This window comes from Notolepis coatsorum (genome assembly GCF_963971535.1).
Source record: "Notolepis coatsorum genome assembly, chromosome: 2".
NCBI classification, from domain to species: domain Eukaryota; kingdom Metazoa; phylum Chordata; class Actinopteri; order Aulopiformes; family Paralepididae; genus Notolepis; species Notolepis coatsorum.
In genome coordinates this window covers 228,727,643-228,752,206 of record NC_140166.1, presented here as the reverse complement: position 1 = coordinate 228,752,206, position 24,564 = coordinate 228,727,643, and the positions used below count along the sequence as shown (strand labels likewise).

At 41.0% G+C, this 24,564-nt stretch overlaps 2 protein-coding genes across 2 annotated transcripts in view; one reads left to right on the top strand and one right to left on the bottom strand.

The window, feature by feature from the left end:
• Positions 1-578, bottom strand: part of srp54 (signal recognition particle 54) — a 32,857-nt gene extending 32,279 nt beyond the window's left edge. The window contains exon 1 of the mRNA XM_084307354.1: positions 506-578. The gene's annotated coding sequence lies outside the window, so the exon portion shown is untranslated. The remainder of the gene's footprint in view (positions 1-505) is intronic.
• A 666-nt stretch (positions 579-1,244) lies between these two features.
• On the top strand, positions 1,245-24,522 carry LOC311248329 (uncharacterized protein). Its single transcript, XM_084337990.1, has 8 exons — positions 1,245-1,383; positions 3,985-4,106; positions 10,150-10,288; positions 12,266-12,387; positions 17,241-17,351; positions 21,117-21,223; positions 22,660-22,750; positions 22,922-24,522. The coding sequence occupies exons 1-8, from the start codon at positions 1,287-1,289 to the stop codon at positions 23,039-23,041; spliced, it is 909 nt and encodes a 302-aa protein (XP_084194116.1). The 5' UTR covers positions 1,245-1,286; the 3' UTR covers positions 23,042-24,522.
• The last annotated feature ends 42 nt before the right edge of the window (positions 24,523-24,564 follow it).

Here is a 24,564-nt window from a genome sequence, read left to right as displayed (position 1 = left end):
TTGTTGAGCTGTACTGTATTGTACCCATTCTGCAATCTGTTAATAACATTTTCAATCAATCAATTCAATCAATGTTTTAGTGGATAGGATCGACGGCAGGCAAATGTGTCCATCTTGATTTAAAAAAATTATATATATATATATATATATATATATATATATATATATATATCGTTCCAACTTACGATAACATATTTGGCTGATTATTGACAACGATTGGATAACGTTAGCAGCACCGCCCCCCCCAAACAAAACACACAGTATGTCACACAGATGTTGACAACATTAGCTAGCTATCAGCAGCTATCACAAGCTGTCAGGGTTAGCAGCAGCTACTGTTAGCCGTTAGCTTGATCCTCGGCATTAATATAAACTCGAGTCAGGCCGTGTTTGCGACTCATTCAAACGAACACCAAACGTGACATTCCGGTAGACCTGTTTCGTGGGCCCAAACGTTATATAATGATATTTCTGACACAACAGGTCATGTATTTGTTAATCTTACCGTTATTATAAAGTGGGTCCGTTTTTCCCCTGAACTGAACAGCTACCAAAAGAACGTCATCAAATCCTCCTAACCCGGAAATAACCCGGAAACTAAACAAAACAGCTTCCGGGGTTCTGTTTTACTTCCGCGTAAGATCTTTTAAGGTCGTCTGACGTTTGGGAAGTAATAATGAAGTTCAAGTTTTTTTTTATTCCAAGTTTCTTTATTAGTTGTCAGTACAAAAATACAGAATACTTTTATATGAAATGCTTCTTTCTGTTTTGCTCCTGAGAGTTTGCTAGATAAAAAGTATAAAGTTTAAAATAAATATAACAAAGTATAAAATAGAAAGTCGTGTACAAGTGTAAACAAAACAAAAGTGTTTCTCTTTACCAATCAATATAAAGTGTGTTAAGTGTCTGTCTAAAGTGGGTGCTACAGTGAGTTGTTTGTTTAAAGTGAGTGTGTGCGTGTGGAGGATGTGTGTGCTGTGAGTGTATTTGATGGTTTGTTGTATAGTGTTATTGTCGTTGAGCAAATGTCTCTGAGTCTCTCAACTGGACTTGATTTACGTATAGATTATATTAAATAGCGTGTATTTGTATTTAAAAAAAAAAAAAAAAAAAAAAAAAAGTATAGGTTTCGATCATGCATGCTATAGTAATCGGTATGGTCACAAAATAATAAAAAATTATAACGGCTCCACCTTAAATTCCAAACACGTTGTTTCTCTCTCACACATGTTGCTTTGGCGAGCCTTCATTTCCAAGTAGATTTATGTTGAAACCTGTTCATCGCAATGGACTTTTCAGAAGCTAAACACGAAATTCAGCATCTGCTCTCTAGAGTGAACGCCAGAGACCTTCCCAGACTGATAGACTGGATGAAAAACTCAGGTATGCTTGTCCTCTTCCTGTCATCAAAGAAGACAACTTGGAAGTATCTCTCCCTTTGATTTGACTGTGATGCACTTTTCTCTGCTTTTCTACCATGTTCTCTTAGAGAGACCTCCAGCAGCTAAACAGCCTCTCATTATATATATTTATAACAGACCCATATGCAAAACTTAAAGGAAGAAAGGACCAGGTACCCCCTCCAATGTACAGTAAATGACCATGGCCTTGTCAATATTCCAATGTACAGTTTTGCTTGTACAGTTGTACAGTGTCCCCCACCCACCCCTCCTACCCAACCCCCACCCACCCAACCACCTCCAATGTACAGTCCCCCCCACCTACCCAACCTCGTCAAATGTATATACTCTCTTTTCTGGACTCTTTTCGTATCACAAACTACTGTATTTGCAAATCTGGTATGTCATAAATGTATAGATGTAGCAGTACTGTCTATCTGTATGTCATGTATGTCATATATGTTATGATGAATTGAAAATGGGGGACCCTGATGTAAACAAGACGAAAGTCTTTCTCTGGTCTGCATCCTTAACAATTGTATGTATTGAGCTGTACTGTACTGTACCCATTCTGCAATATGTTAATAAAGTTTTCAATCAATCAATCAAACCAGAAAGTTACAGGTTGAAAAAACCCTCAGCTCAGAACTCGGCAGAATCTGCACCTGGCTCACTGATAACAAACTATCATTACACCTGGGTAAAACAGAGTCCATTCTCTTCAGATCAAATAACAAACTCAGCAAGACCGACGGCTTCTCAGTTACAGTGGGTAACAATATTGTCACAAGGAAAGATGAAATTACCTACCTGGGTTCCATCCTAGAGGCAAATCTTTCCTGTGACAAAATGGCATCCAATGTAATAAAAAAAGTCAACCAACGAACTAGATTCTTGTACCGGATCTCCTCTCTGGTAAACAGGAATACCCTGAAGACTCTGGCAGGAGCACTCATTCAAGGGTACTATGACTATGCTTGCACCTCATGGTACCAAAGCACCTCAAAGGCACTAAAACAAGATTAAAAACATCACAAAACAAACTGGTCAGACTACTACTTGACCTTACTCCTAGAACCCGCCTCACCCCTGCCCACTTTGACAACCTAGGATGGCTTAGATTAGACGACAGAGTACAGCAACTTGCAATGGGCCTGGTCTACAACTACAAGATACACTACACGACTAAGGTACCCATGTAGTACATGTCAAAATACTTCCCAAAGGTCAGTGAATACCACAACCACAACACCAGAGGGAGTTCCACAAATCATGTTAAACCCAGATTCGGCTCAAACAAGGGACTAAAAACATTTAGCAATTATGCAACAACAATGTGGAACGCCCTACCCAAAGCTGTAAAGGAATGTGAATCACTACCCACTTTCAAAATCTCTCTAAAAGAACACCTACGGGAGACTGCAATTCGAAACTGGCCCCTGTAAATGTACAGTAAATGTCCTAACCCAATAATACATGTGTACAGTTTCTATGTCAAATGTATATAATTCAATTCAATTAATTCAATTAAATTATCTTTAATGACCACCCAGCCAGGCTGGTGGAATTTGGTTTCAGTGCAGCATGTTACAGCATATTGTTCCAACATAGAACATAGAACATATAACATCACTTACATTACATACATACTACATAAATACACAATTACAAGACCTCAATATCAAATGTCCATAGCAGCAGAGGTAGGGGGGGTTGCTACAGGGAGTTCAGTGTCCGTATGGCAGTGGGGAAGAAGCTGTTTTTAAAGCGGGATGTTTTGGTGGTCAGGGATCTGTAGCGCCTCCCGGAGGGCAGCAGCTGGAAGATGTGGTGTGCTGGGTGAGTGGGGTCAGAGATGATTTTTCTAGCTCTTCTAATTGTGCTTTGGCGGTGGAGTGATTCGAGAGAAGGGAGGGGGGGTGCGGATTATTTTGGATTATATACTCTCTTTTTTAGACTCTTTTTGTATCACAAACAGTAGTGTATTTGTAAATCTGGTATGTCATAAAATGTAGTACTGTCTATAATATATGTATGTCATGTATGTCATATATGTTATGATGAATTGAAAATGGGGGACCCTGATGTAAACAAGACGAAAGTCTTTCTCTGGTCTGCATCCCCTTAACAATTGTGTGTATTGAGCTGTACTGTATTGTACCCATTCTGCAATCTGTTAATAAAGTTTTCAATCAATCAATCAATCAATCAAACAAACCATTTATCAATTTACAAAGACGCACACTAACTTACACAGCTAGCCCCGTTCGGGACCAGCACAGACCTGGGCTTGATTGATTGATAACTTTATTAACAGATTGCAGAATGGGTACAATACAGTACAGCTCAATACACACAATTGTTAAGGGGATGCAGACCAGAGAAAGACTTTCGTCTTGTTTACATCAGGGTCCCCTCCCCTAAGTCCCCTTACAGAACTGTACACATCTCTTATCTCTCTCTCTCTCTCTCTCTCTCTCTCTCTCTCTCTCTCTCTCTCTCTCTCTCTCTCTCTCTCTCTCTCTCTCTCTCTCTCTCTCTCTCTCTCTCTCTCTCTCTCTCTCTCTCTGTGTGCTTGATTCAGATGAGCTGGATGAGGCGTTGGTGGACAATCAGAGAGTGGTTCTGGAGGGTATAGCAGATGATCTGAGGAGCTGTCTGCCTGTGGAGGCCATGCTCTCCTCTGAGACCAGGGCCATCCAGAAAGTAAGTGTAGCCATCACATTAGCCCCACCTGAGACCCTGTAAGCCAAAATATCTCCCAGGGGGAAATTATTTAGTTATTTTTGCTGTTTCACTAGCATGTAGCATGTAGGATAGCATTTATTTATATTGCAATATGATTCATGCTATTGGAATGTTAATTGTTGAGTCATTATTCAAATGTTCACTGAAAAACGTATTCAAATGATCATGGTGTGATTTTTGCCTGGATCTTTACCAAATAAAAGTGTTTTCTTAAGTCTGTAGAATATGTTTCCTAACATATAAAACAAAAAAAAACTGGTTGTTATGACTTATTGATCACAAAGCAGAGTGCAAGTCTAGCCTCTCTTTCTTTGGTCTTATGATAATGTCCTTGGATCCAAAGAGCACTTCTTTTTTTTTTTTTTTTTTTTTTTTTATATACCTGCCTACTTCCCTTAGTCGCCTATTCTCAGTCCTTGCCCCACAATGGTGGAATGAACTACCCACCCCAGTTAGGACAGCCGAAACATGTCCAATCTTTCGCCGTCGACTAAAGACGCACTTCTTCAACCATTATCTGAATAAAAAAAAAATAAAAAAAATCTAACCCTAACTAACCGTACTGTCATGCACTTGTCCTAATAAACTAACCTACACTGTAGCACTCAACACTTTGATGAACATTGTTGCTCAGCTGATAGACTTGTGCCCTTCCTGATGACTTGTCGTACAGAACTTGTAAGTCGCTTTGGATAAAAGCGTCAGCTAAATGACTAAATGTAAATATGAACCCTTTCACTATCACACTACCAAAGGGTTAACCCTTTCACTGCGACAATACAGAAGGTTAACCCTTTCACAACCACACAGTGTGGTAGTGATAGGGTTAAGTAGTGCTCCTCCTCAGTGGAATCTTTTGGCTTTCTCTAGTCTAGATGTTTTCTAGGCCAGGATGTCTACAGAATTACAATACTTACTTCAGAATGGTATATTCGACACACATTCGCCTTTAAGAAATATCACGCTTCCTGCGATTTGGATATTGTACTAGGCCATATTGGCGATTTCAATAACATATTGATTAACTGTTCAGCCCTAGTGGTTGGTGGTTGCTCAAGGGCACTTCAGTGGTGGATATTGAGGAAGACAAGTGTGTTAGTCATTCACTTCCCCGCCCCATATTTTCCTGCCAGCTCAGCGAATCGATACAGGGATTGAACCAGCAACCTTAATCGTTTTTTTTCTTTTAATTCGGATGTTCATTCATATGTTACACGTCAGTCCAGGGACCTGCATATACCTTATTGTGGTACTTCCCTTAGGCAGTTCTCAGTGAGGTATAGAGGGTCCCATCTTTGGAATGCAGCTGATCCTATACTGAGGAAATCTCCATCTCTGCTTATTTTTAAAGTAAACTACAAAGACATGCTCATATCCAAAAGTAGTAGATAGATAAATAGGTCAACATAGGTTTGTAGGCAGGTGGGTGGGTGGTTATGTATTATTATGTACGCAGTATACAGTATATGCATGTATGTACTGTGTATGTATGTTTGTGTTAACCAGTGTCGGCGTCAGAACGAATTTATCAGGGGGGCATATGGTAATTTTGGGAGGGCATAAAATATACGCTTCAGAAAACGCATGTGTTAATAATAATTATTGTTTTTGTCCTCTCACTAATCCCCAAAACATGCACTAATGCACGCACCGCAAGTACTACATACGTAACGTTACGTAACGTTATGTAACATAGCCTATAGTCTAACCGGCACAAGCGCATTATATATACCTGGCGCGAGCTGTTTATTTCCGGTCGCTCAAGTTGGCTGCAATAAACAGCTCGCGCCAGGTACTGACTATATTATGCAAGCTGTTATTGGCTATTGGTTATTGGTTATTGGGGGATGACGTGACTGTATGCGAGGTCTACCCCATACCCTGCGTCTGCACTGACAAGTCCAAAAGCTTGTCGTTTGTTATTGGCACAACCCATTTAAAATTTGAAACGGTAAAGGATCATGAAATATCAAACGGCCACATACATACTCTAGCTACCAAGCGGGCGAAGACTGGTCTGTTAGAGGAGAGTGTTGCGGTCAGATCCCTGGTCTCAATGAAATCAGCTCAGATGGACAAGTTGAAGCTGCTGTTCCGCACATGTGCGAGTAAGTATTAGACAAACTAACATGTATTATGTAACTAATATTACGGTGTTTGTTAGCTAGCCACATTCATTTAACATTAAGAAGCATATGGGCTCCAGACTAACACAGCCCTGTCGCAAATATTCAGCACCATGGACAGCTGCTCTCTCTCTCTCTCTCTCTCTCTCTCTCTCTCTCTCTCTCTCTCTCTCTCTCTCTCTCTCTCTCTCTCTCTCTCTCTCTCTCTCTCTCTCTCTCTCTCTTTCTCTCTTGCACGTCACGTCACAAACACACTGGGTCTTGCGCACACACACAAAGTGAAAGATCACGTATTTCGTTTTCGTATTATTATACACCTGGCTGAGAATCTTTGACGAGTCCAAACCAGCATTCTTTTAGCTCAGCTAAGACGAGAAGTAGTACCTGTTCCTTCGTAGCTGGTCTGTGTTGACAAGTGTCGAAATCTCCTTGCCGGTATTGCCGTGAAGAAACCTTAGGTGCGCCTGCCCCAGCCAACCATTTTCGTATATCCATTTTATTTGTATGTCCGTCTCCAAGAAGTGATTATTATATTTTACCTGAGTCTGACTCTATCTTTGACTTTCGCGCTCACTGACCTCACTCAAGTCACGCCCTACCCATATCAAAATCAATTCAAATGCAGTCACGCCCTACCCGTCAACTCAACGTAACCAATAATAACGCGTGCGTGAGCCGTGGCGTGAAGCCGCGTGATATCAAACATACACTTCATTTAAGACTTTTTTTGTTTAATTTCGTTTAATAATAGGCTAAATAGCCTATTTATAAAGGAAAACATCTGACTTTTACTATAATAAAAAAAATTTATGTTTAATTATTTTATTTTTTTATAATAATTGACCATGCCGGTTGGAGGGGCACAGTGCTCCATCTGGGGGGGCATGGCCCGCGAATGCCCCCCCATGGCGCCGACACTGGTGTTAACACTAGGGGTGGAATGGTACGCATTCGAACCGTGTACCGAACAATACACACATGCCCCGAACCGTGGAGGTCGTACCGAACGGTATGCATTCAGGGCATGTGTGTATTGTTCGTTTATACACCGTTACGTTAGCTACGAGCTAACTAAATTTAGCCGCGAGCTAACTAATGTTAGCCGCAAGCTAACCATGGAAACGCTCACAGAGAAGTGACTCCACGACACCAGTTCGATTAGTGGGGAAGGGGGGTATATTGACGAGTTAATACTTTGACAAATGTTGCCTATATTTTTCAGTCAGTTCGGTCTTTCTGTGCCAAACATTATTAAAGGTAAACCTTTTTTTTTACCAAATAAATGAGAAGCATGTTTAAATCAGCAATGCCTACCCTCTTGCTGTACCAAAATCTCTCCTAGCTCTAACCGTCACTGTCAAAATAATGTGCCTGATGTCAAATGGCCTCATTCTTTCAGTTTTTGCATGACTACGTCCTTGAGAATAACTGAAAAGTTGGATTATTTTTAGGCTATATATCTTATGTTGATGTATGGTATTTTTGGAGTGTTACATTTAAAAAAAAAAAAAAACAACGTATACCGAACCAAAAACCGCAAACCTAAAACGTAAGGTTATTCTATAACCCTAGTTATGAGTATAGCGAGCGCTCTGCTCTATTGGAACTATCCCTTTAATCCATTCTAATAATGAAAAAACCTTCACATGTACACACCCCTATTCACCTCCGCCTGGCCACACCCACATCCGCTCCTATATAAGCGGGGTCGTGGCCACACAATCAGCTCCTTCCCAAGTCTTTCACCACCAAAGGAGAAGACCGTGGGGTCCTCAGTGAGTCAGAGCAGAGCGCTTGCTATATTCGTATAACTAGGGTTATAGAATAACCTTACGTTATAGATCGTATAGCTTTACGCTCTGCTCTATTGGAACACAGGAGCTGAGCAGAGCGAAAAGCTCGACAGATGTACCCGCTGAGGCCCCCTACAACCATCAGAACCGGGGAGGATCCGAGCCCCCCAGCCCCCCCCCCCCCTAGTGGAGGACGGGAGGGAGATCGGATCCGACTGTGCGAAGAGGGTTTAGCACCTCAAACGCACAGGGTGAGCAGACCATGGGACTTACCTTCGTTCAGAAGGGCCCGCGACCACTTGAGCGCGCATCCCACATGCCACCAGGGAACGGACGTGAAGCAAAAAAAACCTGTCACAGCCGTAGTGGGAGTGCCAGGGCCCGCTACCTCCTCACAGCTAGCGCCAATGGTTGTAGCACAAGCTAACAGCTAACTCCAGGCTAACTGATAGCATAAAGCTAACGTTTCTAGCCGAGCATAGCCGCCAGCTAACGACTTAGCCTAACAGCTAACTGGCTAACAGTTAGCTTCTACTGGCTATCGATAGCCACCAGCTAACGCAGTAGCAAGCTAAGCGGCTACTACTGAAGCTGTATAACGTGAGAAATAGCGATACAGGCCAACACTTCTGACAGCCGCTGTCTCTTCCTCTTTTTATCCAAAAGAAAAAGGGAAAAAGGCAACACACGTCCCTCTCACAGAACGGTGTTTACCAGATACAGCGGCATCGGCAGTAAGCCCCGTCATACGCGGGCTGCAGCTGACTTGAGCTCGGAGATATTCTCATAATGAAACACCAAGCTCGCATCCTTCGTGCCAGGTGTTTTCATCTTGAAAAGCAGGGCCAGCGTAGTGGCATCCGTTTTTCAGAGACCCGGGGAATTGAACCGCAGACTCGGAATCACGGCCCCAGGAAAACAAAGCTACGACTTCACTGAGGAGGAGCACTGTGTTATCGTGGGGCATCAAACTAGAACCCCCTCCACGCCGCTATGAGGGGCAACGAAGGGATTCTAGCCTGGAGCCGACCTTACGCAAGCTGCACAGTTGTTCCCTCACAACTGACACACCTGAGGCTCGCGTCGCAAAAACATCACCCGCCCAGGGAGACCGTCAGCTCTCACACAGCCGACCGCCTCCCGAGGCAATCCAGCTGCAGAGCCAGAGACAAGGCCGGCGGGGATTGCTCAGCGACGCACGCCCCAATGATCATCATCTTCTAGACTCTCCGGTGGTGAAGACATTATCGCTTTATCTTCTCGAAAAATAGTGAGAGAAAAAACAAAGATATAATGTCAACGCAGCTCCTTTACTAACTAACTACCGTACTTTTAGCACTAAACTAAAGTGGTGTATACACAAAAACTTCTCGGTGGTGAAAGTAGGGAAGGAGCTGATTGTGTGGCCACGACCCCGCTTATATAGGAGCGGATGTGGGTGTGGCCAGGCGGAGGTGAATAGGGGTGTGTACATGTGAACGTTTTTTCATTATTAGAATGGATTAAAGGGATAGTTCCAATAGAGCAGAGCGTAAAGCTATACGATCTATAACCGTGATACGAACCGAACCGTCGATTTTGTGAACCGTTCCACCCCTAGTTAACACATATATTTTGAATGTATTACTGGTATTTTTAAAATAATATGTATATTTTTGTATGTTTTGATTTTACAAAACGGGGGAAGTTCTCGATAAGCCTCTATGCTTCTAACTTCTCCATCACAATGTGTTTTTTATATATTTTTTTTTACTTTTGTTTAACTATGTGTTCATAAATAAATACAAATACAACCTTATGGCCACAAGCACACTTCTCTAACCTGTAGGCCACGGTTGAATTTGCCTTCAATTGACTGGTAGTTGTTTGAGTTCTACCATGTGAAGTCAATGGTGAGAAATAGTCATTTAAATATACTCCTGAATCTACTGCTTTCAGAACGATAATAATAATAATAATTACATAACAATATTACAATAACAATGATCCATGTGTTAAAACGGACAAATCACTTGTGTGTGTGCGTGCTTGTGCGGGGGGGGGGGGGGGCTGCTGTATATAACACTGTTGTTGGTGTGTCAGACCCAGCAGAAGCCCCAGCCAACAGTCCATGTGGACGCCTTCCTGTACAACGAAGAGACCGTTGATGCTCTGTGTGAGGAGGGGAGGATGAGCCGTAACTACTGTCTGAGCTGTGGCTCCCAACGCACCGCTGCTTTAGGTAACTAACTAACTAACTAACTAACTAACTACTGTCTGAGCTGTGGCTCCCAACGCACCGCTGCTTTAGGTAACTAACTAACTACTGTCTGAGCTGTGGCTCCCAACGCACAGCTGCTTTAGGTAACTAACTAACTAACTAACTAACTACTGTCTGAGCTGTGGCTCCCAACGCACCGCTGCTTTAGGTAACTAACTAACTAACTAACTAACTACTGTCTGAGCTGTGGCTCCCAACGCACCGCTGCTTTAGGTAACTAACTAACTAACTAACTAACTACTGTCTGAGCTGTGGCTCCCAACGCACCGCTGCTTTAGGTAACTAACTAACTAACTAACTAACTACTGTCTGAGCTGTGGCTCCCAACGCACCGCTGCTTTAGGTAACTAACTAACTAACTACTGTCTGAGCTGTGGCTCCCAACGCACTGCTCCTTTAGGTAACTAACTAACTAACTACTGTCTGAGCTGTGGCTCCCAACGCACCGCTGCTTTAGGTAACTAACTAACTAACTAACTAACTACTGTCTGAGCTGTGGCTCCCAACGCACCGCTGCTTTAGGTAACTAACTAACGAACTAACTAACTACTGTCTGAGCTGTGGCTCCCAACGCACCGCTGCTTTAGGTAACTAACTAACTAACTAACTAACTAACTAACTACTGTCTGAGCTGTGGCTCCCAACGCACCGCTGCTTTAGGTAACTAACTAACTAACTAACTAACTAACTAACTAACTAACTACTGTCTGAGCTGTGGCTCCCAACGCACCGCTGCTTTAGGTAACTAACTAACTAACTAACTAACTACTGTCTGAGCTGTGGCTCCCAACGCACCGCTGCTTTAGGTAACTAACTAACTAACTAACTAACTACTGTCTGAGCTGTGGCTCCCAACGCACCGCTGCTTTAGGTAACTAACTAACTAACTAACTAACTAACTAACTACTGTCTGAGCTGTGGCTCCCAACGCACCGCTGCTTTAGGTAACTAACTAACTAACTACTGTCTGAGCTGTGGCTCCCAACGCACCGCTGCTTTAGGTAACTAACTAACTAACTAACTAACTACTGTCTGAGCTGTGGCTCCCAACGCACCGCTGCTTTAGGTAACTAACTAACTAACTAACTAACTACTGTCTGAGCTGTGGCTCCCAACGCACCGCTGCTTTAGGTAACTAACTAACTAACTAACTAACTACTGTCTGAGCTGTGGCTCCCAACGCACCGCTGCTTTAGGTAACTAACTAACTACTGTCTGAGCTGTGGCTCCCAACGCACCGCTGCTTTAGGTAACTAACTAACTAACTAACTACTGTCTGAGCTGTGGCTCCCAACGCACCGCTGCTTTAGGTAACTAACTAACTAACTAACTAACTACTGTCTGAGCTGTGGCTCCCAACGCACCGCTGCTTTAGGTAACTAACTAACTAACTAACTACTGTCTGAGCTGTGGCTCCCAACGCACCGCTGCTTTAGGTAACTAACTAACTAACTAACTAACTAACTAACTAACTAACTAACTAACTAACCAACTAACTACTGTCTGAGCTGTGGCTCCCAACGCACCGCTGCTTTAGGTAACTAACTAACCAACTAACTACTGTCTGAGCTGTGGCTCCCAACGCACCGCTGCTTTAGGTAACTAACTAACAGAATTCCAAGCATTAGCAACTAGTTATTGTAGAGGTCATTCTTTCTTTAACTGTGGATTTTAAGCAGAATTGAAAGGAAGTAGCCCCATTCCCTCCCATCATTACCAGAACCAGAACCTTTACCAGAACCAGAACTCTAATCTAAACAAACACATTGACCCACCGGTTGGTTTCCACGCCAGTAACCTTGGAAATGCTGTTTTTCCCACATGAATTCAGTAGATTCTGTGAATCCAAGTGTGAGGTGCTCAAATCAAGTGATTTGAGAGATTTGACAAAACTCCATCGTGTTCTCTGTAAATCTCCCTCCTGCCGTTTTCCTGCAGACTTCATCTCTCACTCCTTCTCTGTGCCGGAGCTCCGCTTCCTGTTTCAACACGTTCTGCCCGACCTGACGGGGAGACTGCTGGTGGACGTGGGCTCCAGGCTGGGAGCCGTGCTCTACGGGGTAAAGATAGATTCATGATTAAATAGAACAGAATAGAAGACTGCTGGTGGACGTGGGCTCCAGGCTGGGAGCCGTGCTCTACGGGGTAAAGAGAGATTCATGATTAAATAGAACAGAATAGATAGAATAGAATAGACGCGGCAGACAAGCTGTGCTCTATGGCAGGGGTTCCCAAACTTTTCAGGCCGGGGCCCAGAAATTAAGGCGTCAGAGAGCCGCGGCCCAATGCACATCGTCAGGCTTTTTTTTTTTTTTTTTTTTTGCCAGGCGACCGATTTTTGAAGCCAAATATCACTTCAATCCTATTAAGTTAGTTCAAGTTAGTTATTCATTTATATGTGCTATTTATGAGAGGGCTAACTTGTTGCAAAATAATAATGATAATAATAATAGTCTCATTAAAATACTATTGTTGCTTCGGTTGTTTTCAGCGTTTTATGTGCATAATCTGTTATTTAGTTTGAAATGTTCGTTGAAATAAGTAGATTTTTCGTTTTTGTTTATTTATTAAGTTAATATAAAACCATATAGTCACATTTTAGAATACAATAGAATAGAATTTTAGAATACAACTAGAAACACTGTCCTGGCCTGCTTCTAAGTTCAGTGGCCTGACAATTTTTTTTTTTTTTTTTTTTTTTTTTTTTTATCATCTCGCAGCCACCCATGGCTGCTCGCGGCCCACCTTTGGGTCGCGACCCCAACTTTGGGAACCACTGCTCTATGGCAGGGGTTCCCAAAGTTTTCAGGCCGCGACCCCCGAAATAACGGTGTCAGAGAGCCCCCACTATTATAGGAGGCAAACATTTTTTTTATTATTATTATATATTTTTTTTATAAATGGAAATGTAGGTTGAAACATGCAAACGTTCAAACACACACACACTAATAAGCATTGGAGGCTTTTAACCAGGGCCGGACTGGGGAAATCATTCAGGCCAGGAAATATAGTGCGAAATATAGCCCCAGTCAGGCCACTTTTCAAGCGGGGGGTCTGGGGGTCCCAGGCTAGCATGTGTCAATGATTAGCAACAACACTGTTTTTGATGGATTTTTTGTTTTTTGTAAGGGTCCCGCCTCCAATCACCAATCACATGCGGCTCCCTTTGTGTGTGTGTGTGAGCAAGAGAGAGATGGAGATAGTTCCCCACCTAGGTTATCTAACTATTGCACCGCTGCAACTAGAAACACTGGCCTGGCCTGCTTCTAAATTCAGTGGCCTGACTGCATACAAATATATATATATATATATATATATATATATATATATATATATATATATATATATATATATATATATATATATATATATATATAAATGTTTTCTTTTTGGATTTTTCTTTTATTTTTTTAATCATCTGGCGACCCCCCCCCCCCCCCCCCCACTGCTCTATGGGGTAAATGCCAAATATAGATGAATAATTCTATAGAATTGAATAGAAGAGCGGTGGTGGATGTGAGCTTAAGGCGTCGAGCACTGATCCGTGGGGTAAATACACTGATCTATGAGGTAAATACACTGATCTATTAGGTAAATACACTGATCTATGAGGTAAATACACTGATCTATGAGGTAAATACACTGACACACTGATCTATGAGGTAAATACACTGATCTATTAGGTAAATACACTGATCTATGAGGTAAATACACTGATCTATTAGGTAAATACACTGATCTATGAGGTAAATACACTGATCTATGAGGTAAATACACTGACACACTGATCTATGAGGTAAATACACTGATCTATTAGGTAAATACACTGATCTATGAGGTAAATACACTGATCTATTAGGTAAATACACTGACACACTGATCTATGAGGTAAATACACTGATCTATTAGGTAAATACACTGATCTATGAGGTAAATACACTGACACACTGATCTATGAGGTAAATACACTGATCTATTAGGTAAATACACTGATCTATGAGGTAAATACACTGATCTATGAGGTAAATACACTGATCTATTAGGTAAATACACTGATCTATGAGGTAAATACACTGATCTATGAGGTAAATACACTGACACACTGATCTATGAGGTAAATACACTGATCTATTAGGTAAATACACTGATCTATGAGGTAAATACACTGATCTATTAGGTAAATACACTGATCTATGAGGTAAATACACTGATCTATTAGGTAAATACACTGATCTATGAGGTAAATACACTGATCTATTAGGTAAATACACTGATCTATGAGGTAAATACACTGATCTATGAGGTAAATACACTGACACACTGATCTATGAGGTAAATACACTGATCTATTAGGTAAATACACTGATCTATGAGGTAAATACACTGATCTATTAGGTAAATACACTGACACACTGATCTATGAGGTAAATACACTGATCTATTAGGTAAATACACTGATCTATGAGGTAAATACACTGACACACTGATCTATGAGGTAAATACACTGATCTATTAGGTAAATACACTGATCTATGAGGTAAATACACTGATCTATGAGGTAAATACACTGATCTATTAGGTAAATACACTGATCTATGAGGTAAATACACTGATCTATGAGGTAAATACACTGACACACTGATCTATGAGGTAAATACACTGATCTATTAGGTAAATACACTGATCTATGAGGTAAATACACTGATCTATTAGGTAAATACACTGATCTATGAGGTAAATACACTGATCTATTAGGTAAATACACTGATCTATGAGGTAAATACACTGATCTATTAGGTAAATACACTGATCTATGAGGTAAATACACTGATCTATTAGGTAAATACACTGATCTATGAGGTAAATACACTGATCTATTAGGTAAATACACTGATCAATGAGTTAACTACACTGATCTATGAAGTAAATACACTGATCCATGAGGTAAATACACTGATCTATGAGTTAACTACACTGGTCTATTAGGTAAATACACTGATCTATTAGGTAAATACACTGATCTATGAGTTAACTACACTGATCTATGAGTTAAATACACTGATCTATGAGGTAAATACACTGATCTATTAGGTAAATACACTGATCTATGAGGTAAATACACTGATCTATTAGGTAAATACACTGATCTATGAGGTAAATACACTGATCTATGAGGTAAATACACTGACACACTGATCTATGAGGTAAATACACTGATCTATGAGGTAAATACACTGATCTATTAGGTAAATACACTGACACACTGATCTATGAGGTAAATACACTGATCTATTAGGTAAATACACTGATCTATGAGGTAAATACACTGACACACTGATCTATGAGGTAAATACACTGATCTATTAGGTAAATACACTGATCTATGAGGTAAATACACTGATCTATGAGGTAAATACACTGATCTATTAGGTAAATACACTGATCTGAGGTAAATACACTGATCTATGAGGTAAATACACTGACACACTGATCTATGAGGTAAATACACTGATCTATTAGGTAAATACACTGATCTATGAGGTAAATACACTGATCTATTAGGTAAATACACTGATCTATGAGGTAAATACACTGATCTATTAGGTAAATACACTGATCTATGAGGTAAATACACTGATCTATTAGGTAAATACACTGATCAATGAGTTAACTACACTGATCTATGAAGTAAATACACTGATCCATGAGGTAAATACACTGATCTATGAGTTAACTACACTGGTCTATTAGGTAAATACACTGATCTATTAGGTAAATACACTGATCTATGAGGTAAATACACTGATCTATGAGTTAACTACACTGGTCTATTAGGTAAATACACTGATCTATGAGTTAAATACACTGATCTATTAGGTAAATACACTGATCTATTAGGTAAATACACTGATCTATTAGGTAAATACACTGATCTATGAGTTAACTACACTGATCTATGAGTTAAATACACTGATCTATGAGGTAAATACACTGATCTATGAGGTAAATACACTGATCTATTGGGTAACTACACTGATCTATGAGGTAAATACACTGATCTATGAGGTAAATACACTGATCTATGAGTTAACTACACTGGTCTATTAGGTAAATACACTGATCTATTAGGTAAATACACTGATCTATGAGTTAACTACACTGATCTATGAGTTAAATACACTGATCTATGAGGTAAATACACTGATCTATGAGGTAAATACACTGATCTATTGGGTAACTACACTGATCTATGAGGTAAATACACTGATCTATGAGGTAAATACACTGATCTATGAGGTAAATACACTGATCTATGAGGTAAATAGATGAGGTAAACGCTACAAGATATTACTGCCGAAGGAATTTCCTCGATGCACCGAGCGCCACTTCCGGTTTGGCTTGGAGTGTAACTCGCCCGACATCCACCTGGCGGCGGTATTGAGGCGTTGCAATATCAGACAGGGTCCAGCTGAAGTCCCGCAGGGAGGCTGGATGAATTATGAATGCCAATGTTGAAGAAATGAAATATTGATCCCAAAAACGAGTTAACTCGTTTCTGGCGCACAACGCATGGCGGGCAATAACGAGTATACTCGTTTTTGGCGTCCAATGTGTTAATGTAGGGAAAAAAAATATTTGTATGTCAGCCAGAGTGGAATGGACTCAACCTTGATGACTTGGACTCGGACTCAGACTAGGGTAATGATGGGGACTCGACTCTGGCTCTTCTTTGGTGACTCGGACTTGGACTCGGACTCAAACACTGGGGACTCGAGATTCGACTCGGACTCGAGATTTGAGTGACTCGACTACAACACTGGCTCACAGTACGAGTGGATGGATGGTTCTGGTGCCGCTTGGGTCCGGGTACCACTGGGTCTTCAGCATCCGACCCTGACCCCTTGTGTTTCAGGGTCACTTGTACAGCTCGGCTGCCAGGCTGGTCGGGGTGGAGGTCAGTGAAGAGTTCGTCAGGCTTCAGGCCACGGCTGTCCAGAAGTATGGATTCAGCGACCGAATACAGGTAGGATCTATTCTCTCTCTGTCTCTCTCTCTCTCTCTCTCTCTCTCTCTCTCTCTCTCTCTCTCGACGGAGCGTATGCATTTGACTTGTCAATTGTGTCTATGTGCACGGAAGGAAAATGTTGGGATATATTGGGGTGGGTGTGTGCAGGTGAGCGAGCATGTGTGTTTGTGGGAAGGTTGGTTTTATGAAGATACCGTGAGGTTTTTTGTCTCTACTGGCCATTTTCTTTTAGTTGAGATGTTTTAATAAAGAATATCAAAAAGTCAAAGTCTCTCTCTGTCTCTGTCTGTCTCTCTGTATCTCTCTCTCTCTGGCTCTCTCTCTGTCTCTCTCTCTCCATACCCCCTCTCTCTGTCTGTCTCTCTCTCTGTCTCTCTCTACATACCCTCTCTATATCTCTCCATACCTCTCTCTCTCTCTCCATACCCTCTCTCTCCATACTCTCTTTCTCTCTCTCTATGTATTTATTTATTTGTATATTCAAATAGGTAGTCTCTATATAGTTTATTCTCAGACAAGGACGCCCAAATATACTGAAAGTATATAAATGTGACTTTTATGAAATTGTGACTTCGAGCTGTATTTTAATCTATATTTGTTTCTTTATTTGTCATGTTTTTTTGTGGTTAGTGTTTTCTTAAAGGAACACGCCAACATTATGGGAAATGCGCTCTCCAGAGTCGGACAAGAAGATAGATACCAGTTTCCTCTCTGTGTGTTCAGTAGAAGGAGGACGTGACCCTCTTTGCGCCGCCCCTGTGCCTCAAATAGATCCGCTATCAACTCTATCTTTAATCTTTCAAAATGTTCAGTTGCTATCGCTATTTGCTCTATCTTTAATTTTTCAAAATGTACAGTTGCTATTGCATGCACTCATCTGTGTTTCACCACACACATGAGTGCATGCTTACCAACTGTCCGTCTGCAACACTACTATCACCAACATCTAAGAAGGGAGATCCCCCCTTGAATGGCCCTTCTAAGGTTTCTCTCCTCCACACCGCCTGTGGAGCTTTTTTCCCTATTGTTAGGTTTTAGTGAGTTTTTCCTTACCTTCGCGTGGGGTATGTCTGGGAGTGCTTGCATTCTTTCATTTATTTGCATTCATCTAAAAAATGTTTGGACCCTATTGTGTTCTTGTTCTGTTCTTGACTTATTGTTATGTTGTCTTCTTGACTTGTTTAAAGAAGACCTGTACGGCCCATGGGGACATTAACGTGTGTTGTCGGGCCCTATAAATACATTTGATTTGATTTGATTTGATTTAGAAAGCTATCGGGTTGTAAACGAACCTAGCTTAACACAAATTAATCGAACAGGAACATGTTGGCATGTTCCTTTTAATAATAATTAGAAAACGTACAATGAGTCCTTTTCGAAGGGTCGCATGCCCCCCCCCCACTATGTCTGAGGCCTCGATCTCTCTCCTGCTCAAGAAAGACAAGGACCCTCTTCTCTGGCAGCTATAGGCCCATTTCACTTTTAAATGTAGATTTTAAAATTCTATCCAAAATCCTAGCCCAACGTTAACAACAGGTTTTACCAAGTTTAATTTCAACCGACCAAACAGGATTCATGCTGGGTAGACACTCCTTCCATAATACTAGAAGGCTCCTTCTACTCCTTCATGTCTTTTCCAGACCTCGTAAAGAAATTTGACCTTCCCAAATCCCACCAGTTTTGTTTCTTCCAAATTAGGCACTTCACACAGAACCAGAACCCCAAATTCCCTAGTCGGCCCCCTGAAACCCTTATAGACTCACTAATGGTTCTAAACCCGGGGAAGAAAACGGCTAATCTCCAACATCTACAATCTGATTAACTCCGCTACGGATACCCCAGGAACCGGCCCTCTGTCCACTCATCTTCCATTTGTGCGAGACACGGCCTCACACAGTGCAAGATTATACAAGGAAGATGTATAATTTGTATAGCTATCTGTACTTTTTATTTTTTTGAAAACTTCCAATAAAGAAAGTTAAAAAATATATATAATAATTAGGAAGAAACAATCATGAGTTTAAAGGTGCTATAGTATAGATAACACTCAGCCACTAGATGTCACAGAGCACCAGCATGTCATTTTTCCAATCAAGTGCTGGTGTCACTGTCATGAAACACATCGATCAGCTTTATCATAGAGCCATCAAGGTATTTGCCAGGAAACCATTGGCATACCACCATTGCAATATTTTGAAACAATATAGCTTTTTGAGCTTTGAAAATTTCAAAGTCTTAAAAAGCTCTTGTTTCATCTACAAATGCCTACATGGACTAGCTCCCCCTCCTGTACAGGAATTCATCTACAAAAAAAGAAACACTGGACTGCACCAGGTCAGACACCAGAGGTGACTGCATGGTCCAAAGTAGACTGACCACGTTTGGCCAAAACGTCCTGTCCATAAAAGGCAGTCAAACATGGAACAGTCTCCCCATTTCCACAAGGGAAAGCCCCACCCTTGCTTCTTTTAGAGGGCAACTAAAAAAATGGCTGAAGTCCAACCAGTCATGTGAACACATGTGACATGCTGTTATGTATTTGTTCATCTTTTTTTTACTGTTTTTATGTGTCCTGTTTTTATGTATTTGTACATTTCTTACTGTTTCTATGAGTCCTGTTTTTATGTTTGGGGACAACGGATGGCCTAAATCCGGCAATTTTTACACTCCACAGTGTTCATTAATTTTGCATTGTCCCGTCCAAATAAACTAATAAAAAATAAAAAAAAATAAAAAATAAAACATGAGAAATGGGAAGTAGGGAGGGGATACATGTAAACAACAACATCAATTTTGGTCCCCGCCAACTTTTTTTTTAATAATAGGGCTGTACAGTCAAAAGCATACAAATTCCATAATACTAAAAGGCACAGCAGGACAAGACGGTACAATCAGACAATAAGACAACCGTAAGCCAACACACGGATAGAGTAGCACAAAGTACAATATAGAACATAGGACAATAGCGGGACACTAGACATGGGGTTATTTACTAAAGTACAATGAAGCAACCTACAGGACAATGGAGCACAAAGGACAATGCGGCACAGGGGACAGAAGAACACAAGAACAGATACAAGGGGAAAGGGGCAAGATAAAATAGCATGGGAGTGTGTGAATTGGGGTGTGGGGAAATCAGGGTTTATTGAAGGCTAGGGAGTAAAGTGTGTTTTTAGTCGGGACTTAAATGTCTCCAGCAAGGGGGCAGTTCTGATCTCCAAGGGTAGCTGGTTCCACAGCTTGGGGGCCACGGCCTTGTGCTATTCCCTCAAATATCTTACTGACTGGTTTGTTGTATAGAAGAAGGATGCATGTCTACTAGGGATGCTCGATATTGGCTTTTTTACCGATACCGATATTCCGATATTGTCCAACTCTTAATTTCCGATACCGATATATGCAGGGTTTACCCCCCCAAAAAACGGAATAATTTCAGGTAACTAATAATTTCACTGGATGCATTCAAAAGGCTTTCTAAATGTAAGCATTATCTGTGCAAAATATGATCATTAAAAAAGTAAAAATTAACATTACATATCTCTTGTTGTTGAATTAAACCAACATGCATACTTTTGACAATAAATAAAATAAGAATTGGTTCTTACTTGCTTGCCTGGGTAAATAAATGTAAAAATAATTTTTTCTTTTTTTTTATACCGATACCAATATTTTTCGATATCACATTTTACTGCCGATATCGGCCGATAATATCGGACATCCCTAATGTCTACTAAAGACACACTGTTTCTCTTACCTCCTCAGTTGGTGCACGCAGATGTTTGTACCCAGGAGGCCCTGGTGAAGGAAGCTGACGTTCTCATCATGAACAATGTCTTTGAGTACTTCATGGAACCCAGCGACCAGATCAAGTAAGGACAAGGGGACACTTGGACCAGTCCTACGTTTACTTGGGATACTTTTGGAGACGTTGCATTGACTTACATTAATTTCCTAGCCTCTAACCTTAAAACGGAATGTCACCCATTTTCAGAATCCACGTATGTTCTTCCTGTGCCCCGAGGACGGTTCATTCATAAAGGCAGGGCCCCATTCATTGTCTACGGAGCAGCCCCAGATTTGACATTCCAGTGACATCACAGATTAGAGGGTTCCCTCCATAGGAATATCTGATCTCTAGCTTTAGGAGAGAGTGGTGTGTGTTCACAAACACTGACTGAACTGTCCTGGGGCGCAGGAAGAACATAATATGTGATTGGGTGACCTTCCCCTTTAACCTAACCCTAGCCTTAACACTTTCAACGCCATAAACTGTCCCCATCTCTGCCGCTTCAAGGCCAGCTTAAAATGGTCATTTTCGCAGTGTTTTTCACAATGTTTGCAGGGCTGTGTGTGTGTGTGTTCTGTATTATATCTGTGGAGACAATGGTGTGGCTCATTTGACAGACACTACTTGTAGTGCAACATGGAAAAAAGGGTTTGTTAGATAGATCGCGAGATAAAACGCGTTATGTGCAATAAGCCCAAACCGTTCTGGTTGATCCCCTGAAACCCCAAATACTCTCAAATCAAAGGTATATACACATGTACCTTCACAAAATCATCAAGGGGGGGCGTTTTAACTCAAAACCGTGATCGTGTTTGTCGAGCATGTTTTACATCCGGTAAAGCACAAAACTGTGATTGTTAGAAAAACATGTTTCAGGTTCGGTAAAATAGACATAGAATATACCTTACCTTAGCCAGAAGGTATTCCAAAGAGAATAATTCCAAGTGATCGCATGGCCATTGCGATTACCAGTGTATAATGTCTATACACGTTTCGATGGTAAACACGCTTCGGCAACGGAATTTCGAGGCGATCGATGTGAATCTCTGTTCAAGCAGGAGGAGGAGCCCTTACCAAAAAAAAAGGAATGCAATTCCAGTTCAGACACAGACGATACTGCCACCTGGTGATATTCGATCGGCATTGCAATTCCAACGTATACAAACGAGCCAGGGACGGCTAGAATGATCCGGATGATGATTTAGAACGGGGATCGGAGGAAAAATATCAAAGGATCAAAACCCGACTATACTCGTGATTGGCGCTCAACCGCTGGCGAGATAACCCGACTATACTCGTGATTGGCGCTGAATGTGTTAACTACTGATCCCAAAGAAATTGTTTTCTTTCTAATTGTGGACGGGCCTTTTGTCCCCATTTAGACAAGCCATACCCAATCAACTGGTCTTTAGTCTGAAATTCATCCCTGATTTTAGGTTAAGTCAGAAACACACACACACACACACAATGATGCGCATTTCACTCATATGTTGGTTAACACTTCATCATTGTTTGCAGGGCATGGCAATTTATCATCAGTCATTTCCGTAAGAAAGGAGCTCTGTTGGTCACTGTCCCCAGTATCCAGGAGTCACTCTCTACTCTTCAGGTAAGCAAGACACAATACACACAGGTATACCACAGGTAAACAACACACACAGGTAAACAACACAACACACTACACACAGGTAAACGATACACAATCTGGTGGTACTGTAGGGCTCTCTGAGTGAAAGAATACACCGAATGACGTTTTTTCTACCTACTGTTGTCTCTCTAGGGAGAGGTCATGAACCCGTGCCAGTGGGTGGAGGAGGTATACCTGAATTACGACGTGTACATGGGCAAAGACACCGACGCAGACGCCCTCCGAGAGATACACCTTTACAGAGTGTTGTGATACATAGAGTACAGGATGGACTCTGCTTTACAGACTGTTATCATGAGGCGATGCACACAGTATGGACTCAGAGAGACTTTGAAATGGAACTGAACTGAACTGAACTGAACTGAACTGAACTGAACTGAACTGAACTGAACTGAACTGCAGTGTGACAGACTCTAAGAAGCTACTACACCTATGCAGGGTGTTATTATGACATGGATCTCCATGTAGGTTCTGTCCCACAGCAGCCATTTTTGGGCCAGAGCTTGAATGTTCCACTATCAAAAAATAAATAAATATAAGTATATACATATTATTATGAATAACCTTTTTTTTTTATCACAGTGAGGCTAGCACAGATAATGCTATACATATGGTATATTATAGTCTTCTTTAATTAGCAATTCACTTGTTGATTTACTCAATTATATAGAAACCATTCATGATGTGAAAACGGGTGGTCGTGTCGCCCCTTTCGGGACTGTGACGCACCGAGTGAATACACGGTCCCTTATGCCACCATGTAAAAATCCTACAATTAAGTCTGTCTCGCTTTTCTCTATCAAAACGCTCCCCGTACAAGTATCGCAGAGACATTTCAAAGGTACTCACAGTTGCACGAGGGTTTCGGACAGATAAACGCTTGCTAATAAACATTTTAAATCATTTTTTATAAACTGGTCAACTTGGCTCAAAACGGCTTTATTTCCGGCTGTGGGTGCCTGATGCGCCTGCGCTGTGATCATGTCATAAATGTATAGATGTAGCAGTACTATCTATCTGTATGTCATGTATGTCATATATATTATGATGAATTGAAAATGGGGGACCCTGATGTAAACAAGACGAAAGTATTTCTCTGGTCTGCATCCCCTTAACAATTGTGTGTATTGAGCTGTACTGTATTGTACCCATTCTGCAATCTGTTAATAAAGTTTTCAATCAATCAATCACCATCACACTGCTATGGAATCGTACCATCATCCCAGGGAGACATATTCATGAGACGGACACTGCTATGGAATCGTACCATCATCCCAGGGAGACATATTCATGATACGTTGTATGGCCATCGTGATCACTTCCCCCACGCTTTTGATATCGTCAAGAACATTTGAACATGCATTTGATTATTTTATTGAACACTTTTGACGTCTTGACTTGAATCAGTTTGGAACCCTGGTCATATTATTTAAGCCTTACTGGTCTTTGGTGGAATTTGGAAAGAAAAATAACACGCAACAAATGTCACTTGGCTCTCTTTTGGTGATAGGATTCAGCAGTTCATAAATATTTTGTTGGTGATAATTCTTTATTTGCCTTGTGTGTGACATTTTCTTTTATGCTTATATATTTTTTTTCTATAAAATAACTTTTTTGTCTGTATACTATTCACTGCATAAGACACAGAATATGCAAACATTTCATGTAAATTTCCCATCCAAAGATTTTGAGAGTAAATATATAAAAAAGTGTAATGTAATATCTGTTTTACTTTGTAATAAAGACGGGGAAATATTGGACATTGATCTCTCTCT

Coding starts and splice junctions, on each gene's coding strand:
- LOC311248329 (XM_084337990.1), top strand. CDS start 1,287: ATGGACTTTTCAGAAGCTAAACACGAAATTCAGCATCTGCTCTCTAGA. Junction 4,107..10,149: donor AGACCAGGGCCATCCAGAAA/GTAAGTGTAGCC, acceptor TTGGTGTGTCAG/ACCCAGCAGAAGCCCCAGCC. Junction 12,388..17,240: donor TGGGAGCCGTGCTCTACGGG/GTAAAGATAGAT, acceptor CTTGTGTTTCAG/GGTCACTTGTACAGCTCGGC.